The sequence below is a fragment of the Poecilia formosa genome, unplaced genomic scaffold (genome assembly GCF_000485575.1).
Source record: "Poecilia formosa unplaced genomic scaffold, Poecilia_formosa-5.1.2 Scaffold30, whole genome shotgun sequence".
Taxonomy (NCBI): Eukaryota; Metazoa; Chordata; class Actinopteri; order Cyprinodontiformes; family Poeciliidae; genus Poecilia; species Poecilia formosa.
In genome coordinates, this window is record NW_006799969.1 from 3,216,944 (window position 1) to 3,233,090 (window position 16,147).

Sequence of the window (16,147 nt, forward strand, 5' to 3'; positions counted from 1 at the left end):
GATGGGCAGAGATTGAGCTGTTAGATGCGTACACTGCGTGTCCTTGAGGACTTTCCTGAGCCTCGCCGAATGTCAAGAGACGGATCTCTGCCTCAGAAATAAACCTAATCACAATCTGTAAATGTTACAGCTGTTTCCCTAATAGACCTGGCTGCACTTTGGAGGCCAGCATCTATATTCACACACATGAACCAAAGGCAAAACTGAATGCTGATTTAGCACAGCTTGTTGAGGTATACATCATTCCACATATTCTTTTGATCAAACTGTTGTGTTGGTTTTATAAAATCGCTTTAACTTCTTGAGATTCTTCCTTCTGTTTTTACTTTGTTTCTTAAGGACTTGCTCATCGCTGGGTTTAACTGGTCTAAGTGAACGATGAGGTTTGGATGTGTTTTATTTTTCTCAATACAAAAAGGAAAAAAGAAAGAAATAGGGGTTCTTATTTTTATTAGCAACCGTAAGCTTACAATGAAAAGCAACAAAACATGATTTTTATTTTTAGTCCACACGTCATGAAAAAAGACTAATTTTCTCATCACTTTATAAAGTTGCAGCCGGCTTGATTCAGACTTCCATCCATGCCTTTTAATTCAGTAAAAGTGTAATGTATGCTAATCCGCCAGGTGTCAATAGGAACTCTGCTCCATGCATTTGAGATAATAGTGAAGAAGGGGTTGCTCCTATCGAAGAGCTGCAAGATAAAGTCAATGGCAGAGTCAATAACAATAAGGTTGTAGGCTTTAATGAGGAATGTTAATTTGAACACAATCAACTGGATTTCAGCTTAGCTGATTATCAACCTTGGACTTGTATGTAGATCCTGATAATGCTGCCAGTACAGAGAGGACATTTTTATCTGAAACCACTTCGCTCAAATGATGGCCTTTGGGCTGTTCAACTCAAAATAAATATAAAAACAAGAGACTCAACAGATCGAATGACAGAAATTGGCCACAGAAACAGAGAACTTTTGAAAAAGTTCTGAGACATCAAGAAATACTGCACATAAAGTTATGAAAATAAATTCTTACTAAAAACTAGAGATAAATGAAGTCACTGTCCCTCGTCTTCCGACTCCTGACTCTCTCCTTGATCCTGTTCCATCCTGAGCTCTGAGGACACCTCTGCAAACAGATGATCCCAGTTCCAGATCACATACTCCTGCCGAGCGAAAGTCGACGAGAACAGAGGGGGGAAGAAGTTTCAGAGAGCCGCACAAGCCAAGAAAGAGAGCAGAGGGAATGGGGGGGAGCAAAGTATGGAGAAAGGGGAAAGGAGAGCGCAGGGTATTAATGTACACATCATAAATCTTGATTACCTGGGAGACAAGAGTGGCAACCTCCCCAGGTGCTCTACAAACAGCTGGACAGGCCTTCAGGGGGAGCTCACAGGCTATATTTACTAAAATCTCACTCACCTCTTTGAACTCTTGCTCTGGTGCTAAAACCTTGGAGAGCAACTTCAAGTCGATCTCTCCATCCTGAAGAGAGATTGCAGTAAAACCCCCTTAGCTTGCACAACTGGGGTGATACAACACTGAGAAGACCACCTTGAAGAGAAGGGTAAACGGGGTAAAGATACATAAAAATAAATGTCCTTGACTTACTAAGGTTTGGAACGTAGAGAAATGTTTCAGATCATTGTCCAGATCACGGTAGGTCATCACTCGAGTCACCTGAATCCTGAGAAAGCCACAGAGGAAAATAAAATTTTTAACATACTTTATGCAAAAATAGCAAAGAAAGATTTTAAAGGGGACTTATGATGCAAAATTTGTATTTTGCACATTTTTGTACTTGCAATAGGATCTCAACTACTAAAAACATCCCAAGTGCCTAAAAAAAAAAAAAAAAAAAAAACACCCAGCAATTTTTTGGGAAAATGTGGTGTCTGGAAAATGAGCCGTTTCAAAAACCTCCCCATTGTTAAGTCACACTAGACGGGAACGACACCATTACTTAGCAACTCCAGCAGAGCTGTAGTATATTTGGCCAGCTGGTTTTACCACTGTATGCACTGTACAATGGCTGCTGGAAAAGGGTTTGTTGTTGACTTATCATTAAGAAACACCTTGCTGCATTCTTGCTGGTTGTGCAGGAGGATATATTAGTGCTTTTCAAAGTTGTATAATTGTATATTTATGTAGCCATTTTCACGTCAGCCTGCTCAACTACAGCTGACCAGGCTGACCAGGGGAGCCTGGTCAGCAGTAGTTTATTTAGATTTAAAATGATAAAAGGCCCTAAATCAGCTCATTCTGAAAGAAGCTCAAGATAGGCAAAACTGACCAGACTAAAATCGCATCATCTAAGAATGATTTTTGTGCAAAAAAGGTGTAAGGAACATGTTTCGTATAGCCCTTTGATGTATCCTAACCTTTTCAAGGAAGCACAAAAGGTCACCTTTAAGGTTTTTATGTCACACTCAGAAGTCTGAAAAGTGTCTTTAGATAAGTTTAAAGTTTGTGGACAATCAGGCTCCACATCTTCAAGCAGTGACCACAGAGAGCAGGAGACACTTGCCAAGTGTTAAACGCCTCAAATTGAAACCCAGCTGCTTATCTGCGGGTTGGAATTAAGTAGGGGGGCTCTCAAAGTGGCCGGGGCCTAGCAGTGCATGCCAGTCCTACTTACTGCACATTACACGCTACATTGCCCCTGCAATGAGTTCAATGTGGATATTATCTTGCACAGAGTGCAAGCCCCAGCCTAATAACCTCCACCACTGTCACAGCCCTGCTACATAGTCGACACATGTCGATGTGTCTCTCTCTCTACCCTTTAAATCAGAGTCTGGGTGGAGAGAACAGGGATGCATAAATCTCATCAAACTATTATTCCCTTATTTCAGCAACGTAAAAGTCGGCCCGCCGCAATAAGGTGAACAGAGGACAGGTAACTTCAAAGAGATCAAATCCAGTGTCCTGCTCATAGTCAGAGATTGACTCGCTTTTCCAGAGGAAGCAGGTTGCAAAAAAAAGTCATCTGACCGTTCAAAGTCTCACTGTTTTTGGAAAATTATTTGGTTTCCTCAACAATTTTTTTTTATCATAACAGATTCAGCAGTGTGCAAAGGGATGCTTTATTTTGGTTTGATTTTTAAACACCTGGACAAACTTAGATCAAGTTAAAATATCTGTGTTGATTAGTACAGACACATTTAAACCTCGTAACAAACAGTGACACCTTCACTGCACCAAAATCAAGAACCTGGGGTCTCGAGGTTTAAAAAGGAAGCTGGCAAATTTTTCATTTGTATGTCTGAATGAGTGTGCTCATGTGTTAGTAACTCTGAGCTCAATGGGACAAAAACTAAAACTGTAATCAAGAAAATCAAACATAAAGTTTATCGCTCATATATATATATACCAATTTAAAAAATACCTTTATTTCTCTGAAATTCAAAACTTTGCCTTTTATATAATGTAATACTATTGAATTGAATTGTTTTCAAACATACAGACTGTTTAGGGCTGAAAACACCATTAAAAAAACTATGTTACAAATCATCTTCAGTTCATTTTACAGAGAATGTGTAAAATATATTTAGCAACATCTGGTGGCCAGGCTTGGACCCTGGATAGAGATAAATACTGTATAGTCCCAACATATTTACCCTGTACTGGAAATTACTACTTGTATTAAAGAGGTACCTCTCATCAGTACTTGTATTAAAAATGATGCATCTGACGTTAAAGATTAAAATAACTTTTGCACCTTGGTGGAGAAGCAACCTGCATTGTCAGATCTTCTTCCTGCACCTCCTCTAGGTCTGGTATCACTGGAATATCTGAAAGCACAAACAGAGAGGTGCTAACTTTCAAAAAAATAAAATGACAAGTCTGTGATTAACCAGCAAAAATAAAAGTAGTGATCTAAAGACAGCATTTCCCCTGTGTATGCCTGTCAGAGGTGTGTGTTTGTGAGATTTCTTGCATCTTTTTTGCCGCCTGCACCCTCGTAAGAGCTGCCCTGTCATCGCCATGCGGCCATGAATATTCAAAAGGCAAGACGGCAGCTCATCCCGCTGTGATTAGGGGCGCTGGGCAGGGGCTCCCCACAAAGCACCCCCCGCTACCTTAGCATTTGGGCCCTGTCAGCGCCGCCCACCCCCAGGACCTGCGGTGGCCGGCGGGCCGACCTCCATGTCCACTCTGCCACTCTGACTGGGGCCGCGTCCAGCCATGTGCAGAAGTATTTGCTTGTGGGCCCATCTGTGTGGGGTCGGAAGTCACAGCGAGGCCTGGCAGGGGCCGCAGTGCCAGGAGCCGCCAGCCCGCTGGTCGAACAGTGGGATCCCGCTTTAATTGGCTGAACGCAACAGGACAGAGGATGGCTTCACTCCCAAGAAGGACAGGGCAAACTTCCCCAGCTTTGCTCCGACTGACAAGTGAAGGCACCAAAATAATCACAGATAAAGAATGGAGAGAGAATGGGAAGAAATATAGGAATTTGATTGTGACAAATAAAGAGAAAAACTGTCAGTGCCGAACTTTAAGCAGGAAGACCCTTATAGTGACTCTTTGCTGAAGCATCTTTTGATCGATTCAGGATTCAGTTTTTTTTGGTAATTTGCAGAAGTTCACCTCTCTGTTGACTGTGTCAACGTCTCTTACCCACTGTTCTCTTTACAGATTTTCTGTCTGATTTACTTCTGAACATTTCAAAACTTGAATTTCCTTCAACCAAAGCCGTCCTATTGTTGTCTTTGATGCTTGAACTTAGAATGACGATGTAAAATAAGATACATCTTCATATTAATCAAGCAGACACCTGAAGGCTTTGAAGTTTTCTGGCAGATCAACGATCAAACCAAACCGATCAGTGCACTCTTAGTCATAATGTTTTGATTGGGAGTTTTACTGTGGCAAAACAAAATATGTTTCATTGGGCAGGTGCCTCAGATAACTGGAACCCTCAGATAGAAGAAGCATGTGGACAAGACCACAAAAGACCATAAAAATGCAAACATGTCCCTTCATCCAAATCACATGAACCCAAATTTTCCAAACCCAGTGAAACTATCTAGCACATATATAGTGGTGTATTTACAGGGATTTGGGAAAAAATAGACATCTGGATGCAAGAAAGAGAAGAACCAAGTGCCAGAAAAGAGAAACAGAGCTGGACTGCATGAAGAGGCTTGTCAGTAATCTCTAACCACAGTGCTGTATCCTGAGGGGAAAGTCGATACAGGAGCTAAATAGAGGTGAGGAGATGGAAGTCTGAATCTGATGTGAGGAAATATCTTGGCATCTATGTCACCATTTCTTCAAAATAACCCCTGAAAACAAACTTGGCTAGAAAAAAAAAAGAAAATCATTGATCTTTGGTGGAGTAAAAGGAAAATGTTTCATTCCCAGCAAAACTCCCAGGTGAATGAGGAATTCTGACAACAACTAATTCAAGTTTTACTGGAAATCAAGGCCCCCTCCTTCAGCTGATAACTTACTTCCTCTTCTTTTTTTTAATTAAACCAAATTAAAAATGCCACACTCGTTTAGCCGCTGACAAGATTCATCTGTGTTTCTGATATCCAAATAAATGCAGGCACGGCTATTTCATATTCATGAGGCCCGGTGACACTTTGTCCTCTCATTTACAAAGCACAGCGTTCAGCAGAATCCGTCCCCCCTGGACTCCCAATCAAATTTAATGGTCTTAGTGCAATGACATCAAAAAGCTTCGTCGTCCGGCTCTGCAAACAGCTTCGTGGGTGTAGATCTGTGCACACGCTCCCTTTCAGACTTCCACTGGTAATGCACCATTAACACACACCATGAAGAGTTCAGTGTGAATAATAGAGGCATATGCTGTCTATATGCAAAGTCTGTTATTGAGAGGGGAAAAAAGGGGAAACAACTGTTTTAAATTGGTTTTAAATTCAACGTATGACGGGAGGTCAAGCAGCCGGTGTTTTCTACCAACTCCAACAGGAGGATAACTACACCTTACTGCGCTCAGCTGGACGTGAGTCAGGGTGGCTTTTGTCTGCCTTATTAGTCAGCCGCATGCTGTCTCCTCGCTGAAGCATGTAAATATCAAAAAGCGGATAATAAGGTGCAGCTGCAGCTCATGCATGCCAGTCAGCGGCTTTAGACAGGAGGACGTCTACCCAGTAGCCGACACAGGGCTCCCGTCACATGATCACCAAGGCACAGCTCCTTTTGAAAGCATCATAGAGCAAAATTCAACACATCAGAGAGTGAGAGCGAGACACGAAACAGAAGAGTGTGTTTGCGATACTGGAGCTATTTTAAGTGACCAGCTGGAAGCGGTGGGGGCAGCTGGGAGCAGTTGACTGGCCAAGCCTTCTCTCTGTGGGTCTCTCTCTGCGCTTGTAGCCAGTGGACATAAGGGATAAGGGTGTGGGACATAATCAAGATTGCAGGGGCTATCTCAGTAACCCTCAGCACTGTAATTTCCAAGGCCCCTGCCTCCAGCTTTGTATTAAGAGGTCTCCCTCCACACAGTAATAATCTTTCCAGCGGCTTTAACTGCAAGAGAAACAAACCTTTATATTCAACGTTCAACTGGCCATTTGAACCTGTATTGACAATATTAGAGGTACAGCATTAGAAAGCACTTAGATTCTAATGGCTGGATTATTCTGAAATGCATTTAGATAATTTAATCAACCTTTATACTTTTTAATGAGCACCAGAAAATAAAATGCTGTGTAACAAAACAGAACAATTTACATTTATACTATTTATATGTTGTTATATTGACTTGTGTTGTTTCTTTTTGATAATTTGAAGTGTGTCTGTTTGCCTGTTTTTAACATCTGCATAATACTGTGTTATACATGTTTTGAAGAAAAATATTTCGAAAACATCTAAGTAGTTGACAAATACAGACTGGTTGATTTTTATTATCATAAATAAAACTGTAACAAAATATTTGAATTAACTCAATACAGTTGAAAATCCCCCATTTTCAACTGTATTGAGTATATATTTTATATGCACATGCAATAAATTTATTTTAATATCTAAAAATGTACAGAAAATGTTAATTTGTGAAAATTAAGACGAAATAAAAGTAATTTGTAGGAATAAATATTTGGATTACACACACATACTTCTTTATCAGTTTATGAAGTGAGCAGTGCATGCTAACCTGTTTTTACTGAGGCTAGTTGACCTTACATGTAAAGCTGCTTTGCACAGCAAAAACAGAATGATCTTTTGCAGCCTTTCTTCAAAATGTTGCCCTCTCAGTCTTAACTTGTTTGTAGAGAGCACAAAGGTCACAGACAAAAAGTGATACCAAAACATTTGTATTCAGCTGCAAGGGTCTGGTACTCTGTGTGGATGTGTGTTTGTGTTCAACTGTGGTTGCGTAGTCTCAGTCCAGCTTTTGAGCAGCTTGATTGGTGCAGCTCTGGTGAAAATTCACATAACTTTCTTGATAATATGTGAATGCTTTTTATTAAGAATTTATAAAAATGTTACAGAGACAAGCTTTGATGCATAAACAGGGCTAACATGTTCTTCCTCAGGCTCCAGTTGGATTCAAAACTGCTTCAATCAAACAAACTGTAGCACAAATTTTCTTGTATGTGTTAAAGTCCTTTTACAATTCGGAAATCAGAATTAATCAAAAACCAAATGAGCAGATGAAGTTTCTGGGAAATCAGAAATAAGCATCCGTCAGGAAAAATCCCCACCCTACCATAGGGTAGGGTGGGGATTTTAGGTTCTATTAACAGAACCTAATTTAAGCTGCAAATATTTTTCTTTATATGTCTAAAACAATTAACAGGGATGCTAAGCAGTCACAAACTTCATTTATACTTCAGGCTGGCTCTGGTTGTTGCTGTTGCAATAATACTATTATTTAGACAGCTCAACAAGACTTCTAATTACATTGGCTTAAAAGAGAGTTTAATATCTGTCAAAGGTTATGGCTATTAATTACTCTGACCAACGTGAACTGAAAACTTGTTATATTTGTTCACGCAAAACAGACTCTTACTATACGAGTTCCAGCAGCAGCCAGGAAGAAATATGGCAGGACCGTCAGAGAAAAGTGATGATCTGACTTGCTGCTTATCTGCTCTACTTTCAGAGGACAAATGTGCAGGAGAGACACTGGAGCGCTCCTCTTTGCCAGTGAGGAGACGCAAAGAATGCGGACGGCAAGGGTGCTCTTACCTCCTCCATCATCTGATCCCTGGGGGGTTTGTGGTCGCAGGCGATGGCTGTGGAATCAGGAAGTAAGATGAACATTAATTATTTAATACGCTCAAAACCAAGCCTGATGGTGAGAACATCACAGGGGGACAGCAAGTTGGTTCTTAGTATTGTTGATGTGACTGTTTTTTTGCTCTTTCTCCACTGTAGGTGGAGCACATCAGTTCTTGATTTCTGTACATTCAACACAACAAATTCTTGAAGAAACTATAAAAAAAAAATAAAAACATCTGGAAGCAATGTCCAAGTAAGCATTGCTGGGACAAGAGTGACAAAGCCACACCGTAAGAGATATTCTTCAGGGAAACACCATCAGTTTCACATGAAGTTTTGTTTCACTGCAGCCAACAAGGCACCAAGCACCAGCTGGGATGATGAGTAAAAGACGGATGGCTGTGAACTCCACTCTATTCTAAGACACAGAATGGTTGTGAAACTGGAACTACAGGAAGACGGCAATAAATGTTACAGCAAATCCGTCATCTTGCTTTTATAATCACTTACAGAGATTGTTTTTTGTTTTTTTTTGGAGAACGAGCATTACTTGCAACATTCAGAATGTGCACCATGATATGGAAGATACGCATAAGTATTTAACGTGAACGTTTTTCACAACAATACACTTTACTACAACAACCATCAAATTTAATAAGGAACTTCAAGAGTCTGAGTTAACTTACTCCTCCAGGTCCTCAGCAGCTCGTCTCCTTGAAGACCTGTGAATGAACAGAGAGCACGTTTTTTATTCACACAGAACAAGAACTTTAATCTGTGGGTATTTGAGACATACTTGGAAAAAGATGAAAGTATGTAACTGAAGTGGAACCTGCTTATGTGACTGAGGTGATTGTGGTTCAGTGTGTAGAACGGCTTCCTCGTGTCAAACGCTGATGTTCCCTGGGTAAAGTTGAAATCTGTGTTTCATTGTATGTGTGTGTTCTTGTGAGTAATACCGGGCGAATAAGGCTCCAGTGTAAAGAGTTCGAGTCATCACTCAGTCTAACCAGGAAAGCGTTACATAAATTCAACCCTTTATCATTTGTTCTTTATAGGGATGATTCGATCAAATATTTCTGGACATGAATTGGATCTATTTGTCTTGAAAAGACTTGTGAAGTTGTGAACCGGCATCACATTGACAAATTTAATTGAATTCAAAATGAATTCTCTTTATCTGCATGTAATATTGTGACCAGATGAAGTCTTCTCTAAATTTGCTTCCACTGCTTTCTAAGTCTTTAAGACTGTAATTTTGTACGTCATGTAACTTTTCTTTAAACTAAAAATATAATTGAGGGTTTCTGCAAGTTTCATTTAAGGACATATAAGACTGCTTGAAATTGTTTTAAAGATCCTCATAATTTAAGTTTGGGACTTAACTGATTCACAAAAAAGAACATAATAGCTTCCTAATTTTTACTAATAACATAGGAAGAATTTTTTATTTAACTAAAGAAAAGTACAAAAAGTCAATTTCAAGAACAGAAATCTTCAAGTGTTTGCAGGAAAGGTTGACTGGAATTTTGTCACAGCATAAAATCATCCCGGAGATTCTTCACCAAAACGATGCCATTTTACAAAACAAGAAAATAAATAAATAAAAATTAAAACAATGGAACAGGTGAAGAATAAACTAATGCAATTAAATGTACTTAATTTAATTAGATTAAATTACATTAATTTCATCTTAATTTTATTGTCCCCAGTGGGAAAATTAATTCGCAAACAGAACATGTTATAGTTTTGACAATCAGCTCAATTTGAAACAAAACTCAATTTTGCCACTATTTCTAACAAACACATTTTTATAAGACAACCAGTAATCACTGCAGCCTCATATGAAGCTATAAAATCTTGTTTTTGGAATTTTTAAGAGGTTAAAAAAAAACCCTCTCTTTTTCATTTTGTCAGTTTTCCTGGGTGGGTGCTGCCGCCTGCTGATCATTTGATTTCCCTTTTATCTTCTCTGACATCTCTAGCAATCACAATGCCAGTATCAGCATTTGGAACAACAGAAGAAAGTAGTTTTTAATTAAGAAACTTGTGCATTAGCTCTAGTCCACATTTTGATTTATCACCTTAAGAAAATCTCTTCTAGTGTCTCAGGATTTTAAAGAGATTTACCTTATTTCAAATAGACAAAAAATATTTTTAAAAATGTGATTTTTTTTTATTTTATTTTAGATAAACAGAATAATCAGACAAAAAAAAAAAAATCTCAACGATAAAGTAAAGGATTAGAAACCTGATGATCAATACAGCCTCGTGATTTTATTCACTCCTGCCTTTTCCATCTTTTGGACACGGACTGACAAAACGCCAACAACAATAAACGGACAAAAGTCCAACCAGGCAAAGCGGAGATGAGCTGATACCTGGCTGCCCTTGGACTGTGTCCTGTCTGGAGGGGGGGCAGGAGGGTGGCGACACTTAAGACACATTACAGGCCGCTTGATTAAGACTCATGTAAGGCAAAGCGATAGACATGGTAAAACTGTCTGGAAAAAGTTGTTAGGGATAAAATATATTGTGACAACCTGGTTTCAAAGGTTCATCAATAAACTGACAGATCATTTAGTGTCAATTAGAAGTGATAGATCGACAAATCCCGGGATTTCTGCGCTGGGATTAGTGGGAGGAGGGCAGTGGTGATTGAGCATGAGGGGTGACATTGAAAGGAAAAGTCCTTGCCGGTTCCAGGGGGGACCATTACTTACTTTGTTTCAGAAAGGATCAATGCACATGCAAGCCCCTTTTACACCTCCTGTATTTGAATCACTTTGAGACCAAGAATCAAGAGGGGTTACGCAAAAGTGGAGCTGTATACGCTGACCTTCGACGTGTGAAAGGAAAGACCTATTGAGCTTGCCTTTTTTTTTCCTACTTGCACTAATGATGCAGTAAACTATGCAAATAAACAAAAGTGACTCTGCCTGCTCACTTTCAACCCCGCGTTCTTTAATCTCCACTGAGACTAAAGCAAAGGAGCGCAGTAGCAGGTGAAAGGACAGACCGTTCACTTATGAGCAGCGTTAACAGTTGCAGATCAAACCTTCCAGCAAACACCAACCATCTGTTTCAAACATTTTTATGAATTCTCTATGTTGTGCTCTCTGTGTAAAGAGCAGAGTACAGTGGGAAGGGGTGATGAAGTGGCTTGAACCCCTGTGATGAAGTGGCTAGCTGACTAACAGTGCCCTCCTGTGGCTGACGCATTAACCATGTCAATTACCGCCTTGCTCACAGATGAAGACGAATGGAGAGTTGCCCGCTCAGACAGGCTCCCTCTAACCTTGTTGATTCACAGCCTGAGAGCCAAATATACACTGATAAATAAGCTCATTCAGCAGCATGAGAGTTCATTAATAACACATAACACAAGCGTGCGGGCTCCGCTTCAGCGTTGCCACTGCAGAGCGGGGGGAAAGGGTGACGATACATACTTGGCAGAACCAGATCCAGAGCTTTCCTCTGCCCAGCCACCCTGCCGCCGCGCCGGTTTAGAAGGGGGGCCCTGCAGAAAGAAAACACCAATAGCCAAAAAGATTTAATGGATTTCTATTTACACAGCAATACGTGTCGGTACGAGTTTAAAGAAGCAACATTATATGCTTAAGCTTTGTAAAAAAAAAAAAAAAAAAACAATTAGAGACACACAAAGAACCGCATGTGAGTTTAGAAAGTTGTACAGTGCTGTCCAAAAAACCTTAAACCTCTTAAACTTTTCCACACCTTAGAAAATGGTTTTTAAGGTCTTGGAAAAAAAAACAAATTAAGAAAGGTGACATTAGCCCTTTGAATCTGCGACCAGGTCCCTTCAGAACAAATTCCAAATGTGTGTAATTTAACTGTAGTTTACATCCAGCTGTTCTGTGAAGGTCACAGAGATTTGCTAGAGAAAATTAGCAGACAAACAGCCACATAAAATCTTAGCAGACAGATTAGGAAAATGTGGAAAAGTTTAAAGCAGGTTTAGGTTATAAAACAACACCTCGAGGTTTGAAGCACATAGCAACCCATCATCTGAAAACAGGAAGAGTATGTTAAACCAAAAAACGACCTGGGTTTTACATTATTTAGCTGAGAATGTTGAAGACTTGTAGCTCAGAAAGGCTGAAACACATGCATGCCACACTTTTCAGATAGATTTTTGCTTGTAAAAAAAACAACAACCTTTTAGCACTTCACAAATATGCGCCATATCGTGTTAGTTTAGTACATAAAATCTTAATAAAACACAACGAAGTGTGTGGCTTATAAAGTGATAAACGTAAAGAAATGTAAATATCGTGGCACCGACCATTTCAACCAAAGTTACTTTCTTATCATCCTCTGAAATGCTTAAAAAAAACCTCCTACTCATATAAGAACACGTCAGTGTTTGCAGGAAAGATTCGCCTCTATAAGTTAAGTTGTTGTCATGCTGTATTGTACATATGAAGCACAGTATGGGAACTACATCTAACCCAAAAATGGACTCAGACAGGGGGAAAAAAAGCAGCTCTCTTTGTTTGTTTGAGTAATAAACCGCGAACGCATCATGATCGTTAAATTTAGACCCTGAGAACAAGTCGTGAATGAGTGAATTCCTTTAAAGCATACATGGGTGGGCACCAGAAAAATGAGTTAGAAGAAATCACAACATTTCTCATTACTATATTGGGTCTGAAGAGGACAAAATGTTTTTGGCAAATTTGCTTCTTTTATGATGGAAGAGGAAATAATCATTTAAAGCTGGTTCCTTTTGCAAAGCCATTTATAAATCTGAATGTCGCCATTAACCAGGGCAGAGGGAGGGGGAACCCACTCTATTCTACTGTATATTACCATTAAACCAGGGAGCCGAGGCTAAACGAGCTCCCTTAACTTTGTGTAATTAGTAACTGTCTCTTTAAAAGGAACAGATATTATTAAAAGGCATTCTAGCCTGCAGAATGTCTTCCAAGTGATGAGAAATCCCTTTGTTGTTCGTTATTTTGATGCAATGAGTCATTTTCACGAGGGACTACATAATAAGATCACGTTTCCTTGCGAGGGATAAATTCTTCTGGCATTTTCGCTCAACAAAAATGAAGAGGCTATAAGTGTCCTGAGAAACAAAACAAATCTGTGACTTCAATTCCTCAAGACCAAATATGAACCTCACAGTTGTAGTGAAGCGCTGAGGCCTGTGAGGACAATTACCTCAGCCTTTGGGGCTTCTAATTTAGGATTCTCTGGAGGTCTCTGGGTCAAGGAGCTTGTGGTGCACAAACCTTCAAAGCACAAAAAAAAAGCATCCGATTCTTTGCTGCAAGGGATGCCAGGAATGTAACCAATCAGAGGACAGGGTTGATAAACAAACCCTGCAAGGAAAAAAAAAGAAAGAAAAGCTACAACCGTACAGAAAAATTTGATGTATGTGCACAGCAGGTCATAGAGGGCGCGAGAGTATCGGCTCATACATTAGGGAAGTTGGCCTAATTTGGGAGACTAGCCTAAAGCAAGAACATTGCTGTGGGTTTTTTTCACTTAAGGAATGTTGGCGGGTTTGCAGTTTGCCAGAGCAGGAGATGTGTGGCTCATTCCAAAAATGCCAGTGATAGCAAAGGGGATTTTTAATCATCTTTCAAGAGCCATATTTCATACCCTTTGTTTTATGCAGTCCTCTTTATTCTGACACCTCTGAATAAAATTCAGACTAGCCCTTCTGGAGCAGTTAGAGGAAAGCTAGTTACTAGAGGAACTTATTAGAACCAGGTAGTCAATTTAGCCATTATACGGAAGAGGTGTTTTACCAGATGAAACCAGAACTAAACTTTTTAGCCTATGTCCAAATTCCAAATTCCTATGTATAGCAGAAAATTAACACTAAAGATCACAATGAGGACACCAGAGCCAGTGTGTACCATGGTGAGACTGAGGTTTAGGTTCATCTTCTAGCAGTAGAATTACCTTAATCGTTATGGATTTTGCTAAGAGGAATGGGTGAAATACTCAGTAGATGTATAAAGCTGAGAGTGATATATCTAGAAAAGAACCTGGAGATGTAAGTGCATAAAATGTGGCTTTATAAAGGTACTTACTTACTTCATTTTATGATTTAAAACTTGTTGGAAGAAATAAAATATTAAGCAAACTATATCTCATAAAATGCATAAATATGCACGGCATAAAAACTCCTGCAGTTTACTGACTGCATGTGTCGTTATCTAAGAAGCAGCACCTATGTTGCAGGTAGAAGGTAAACAAAGATGAAGCAAACAAGAGAAGAAAAAAGTTAACTAGTTGGACCATCTGCAGCAGAAGCCATGCAAATTAACACCACCCACCTCTTCATCATCATCCTGCAATTCATGCATGTGACAAAATCAAAGTGCAAATTATGAACTTGTAATTTAAAGAGAAATATTAACATCCATGTAGATATCTAAAGATCACTCACATCTCCTATTGAAGCAGAGGTGGATGATTTCCTTGCCGGCCGAGAATCTTCAAATGACTGATCAGCTGGTAAACGAGCTCTTCGGCCAGATTTGGCAGTCTGGGAAATGTAAGTTATATCTTTTTAAATGTAGGATGTTTAATCTATTTCAAAGCCAGTTGAAAATATTAAGCATTATATTTAGGCAATAACATAATAAAGCAATAGCTTAATGCAGTACAAAACACAGAACTTGCACAGAACCATAAAATGAACGCAAACAATTTTGAAAAGCTGATGTAAAACCCTAGAAAACAAGTGTTGATGTTAAAAAAAAATTAGATGAACATGACACAAATAATGAAGAGAGGAAAAAAGACTTTACAAATGGAAGATTCTGATGTGTTTGCTATGTGAAAGTCAGTCGAAGTATGTGAGAAGTAGAACAATTTAGAACAGTTCCATAAAAATTAATCTTTAAAATGTCAAAATATTCTAGAGTTTGGGGTTTTTATCTGGTCTGTGATATCAATTAAGATCTAAAATATACAAAAAGTTAGGGAACATGACTAAAAAGTCTGATTAAATGAGTTGATCAAGTGAAAACTCTCGAGAATTCATAGAAGCTTGCCAAAATAGTAAGATCCTAAAACAATGATAGAAGCAGCCATTAAAGAACTATGTTCTGGATTAGATCCCTCTTCTGGCAGATTGTACCTGAACAGGTATATCTTTTTTATGCATGGATTTTTGTGCTCCGGTTCCCACTTCCTGTTTAAGTAAAAAAATTAAGTTGACAATGCATTTACTGCGGATATTTTTTCAGTGGTCAGTTTTTAATTAGCTAAAATATTAACCACCTTCAAACCACTTAAAGGCATATGGAGACGAGAATACACGGAAAAGCCAAGCTACAGCGTTAAGAAAAAGCAGGAATGGCTAACGGTAGTGGGACGATGTATAACAAACTTGTCTGAAGTCTTTGTTCAAAACAGTTGGAAGCTAAGCTGTCTTCAAACGAAGCTAGCTATCTGTTCTACTGAAAAACACCAAAGGGCTAGCTAAAACGCTAGCCGCAACCCCTCACTGAAACCTTAAAAAATGTTATATCTTCGAACAGCGCTAAAAAAAAAAAGTAGAGAAATTGTACTAGTTTTATCTTAAGAGCTGCTTAAGATCCGAACAGTACGCTTACATTCTTTGTAACTCCACCATCTTCGAGCTGAAAGTTGTCATCCATCTCTCTCCTCATAGCTACAGCTCTTCTGTTTTCGCTTCTTCCGCAAGCATAGGCGTTACGTAGCAACGGTCACCATCGTAACGCTAATCTCGTTCAGCCAGATGTAGGAAATTAACACGAGTAATTATATTTTTTTTTACTTTGTTTCTTGTGTGAGAATTTATTTAGACAAACACTTCATGACTTCTGCTAATAGTTAAAATAAAAAAACGTTGTTTTTCTTCCCCGTCTCAAATTAGACATGCAGTTTCTCAGTCTGTCCGCCAGATGTCAGCGTCGCCCACGTTTTTGGTGTATAGATCAA

At 39.2% G+C, this 16,147-nt stretch overlaps 1 protein-coding gene across 4 annotated transcripts; it reads right to left on the minus strand.

The window, feature by feature from the left end:
• Positions 1-470: 470 nt before the first annotated feature.
• ift43 (intraflagellar transport 43 homolog (Chlamydomonas)) lies at positions 471-15,946 on the minus strand. 4 transcript variants are annotated; one of them, XR_001661756.1, is made up of 11 exons: positions 15,799-15,942; positions 14,625-14,723; positions 14,512-14,526; positions 11,644-11,714; positions 8,881-8,916; positions 8,162-8,208; positions 3,720-3,792; positions 1,610-1,685; positions 1,421-1,483; positions 804-1,164; positions 471-694 (listed from the first exon to the last, which is right to left on the minus strand). XR_001661756.1 is itself a non-coding variant. In XM_016670106.1 (11 exons), exons 1-10 carry the CDS (start codon positions 15,853-15,855, stop codon positions 1,057-1,059), a joined length of 645 nt encoding a protein of 214 aa, XP_016525592.1. In that variant the 5' UTR covers positions 15,856-15,946; the 3' UTR covers positions 471-694; positions 1,035-1,056. The 4 variants fall into 4 exon arrangements, 3 of the variants coding, with proteins under 3 accessions (XP_016525592.1, XP_016525591.1, XP_007549342.1); XM_016670106.1 differs by having other exon boundaries at positions 1,035-1,164; positions 15,799-15,946; XM_016670105.1 differs by having other exon boundaries at positions 473-1,164.
• Positions 15,947-16,147: the final 201 nt, after the last annotated feature.

Coding starts and splice junctions, on each gene's coding strand:
- ift43 (XM_016670106.1), bottom strand. CDS start 15,855: ATGAGGAGAGAGATGGATGACAACTTTCAGCTCGAAGATGGTGGAGTT. Junction 1,484..1,609: donor TCTCTACGTTCCAAACCTTA/GTAAGTCAAGGA, acceptor ATCTCTCTTCAG/GATGGAGAGATCGACTTGAA. Junction 1,165..1,420: donor CAGAGCAAGAGTTCAAAGAG/GTGAGTGAGATT, acceptor TTCGCTCGGCAG/GAGTATGTGATCTGGAACTG.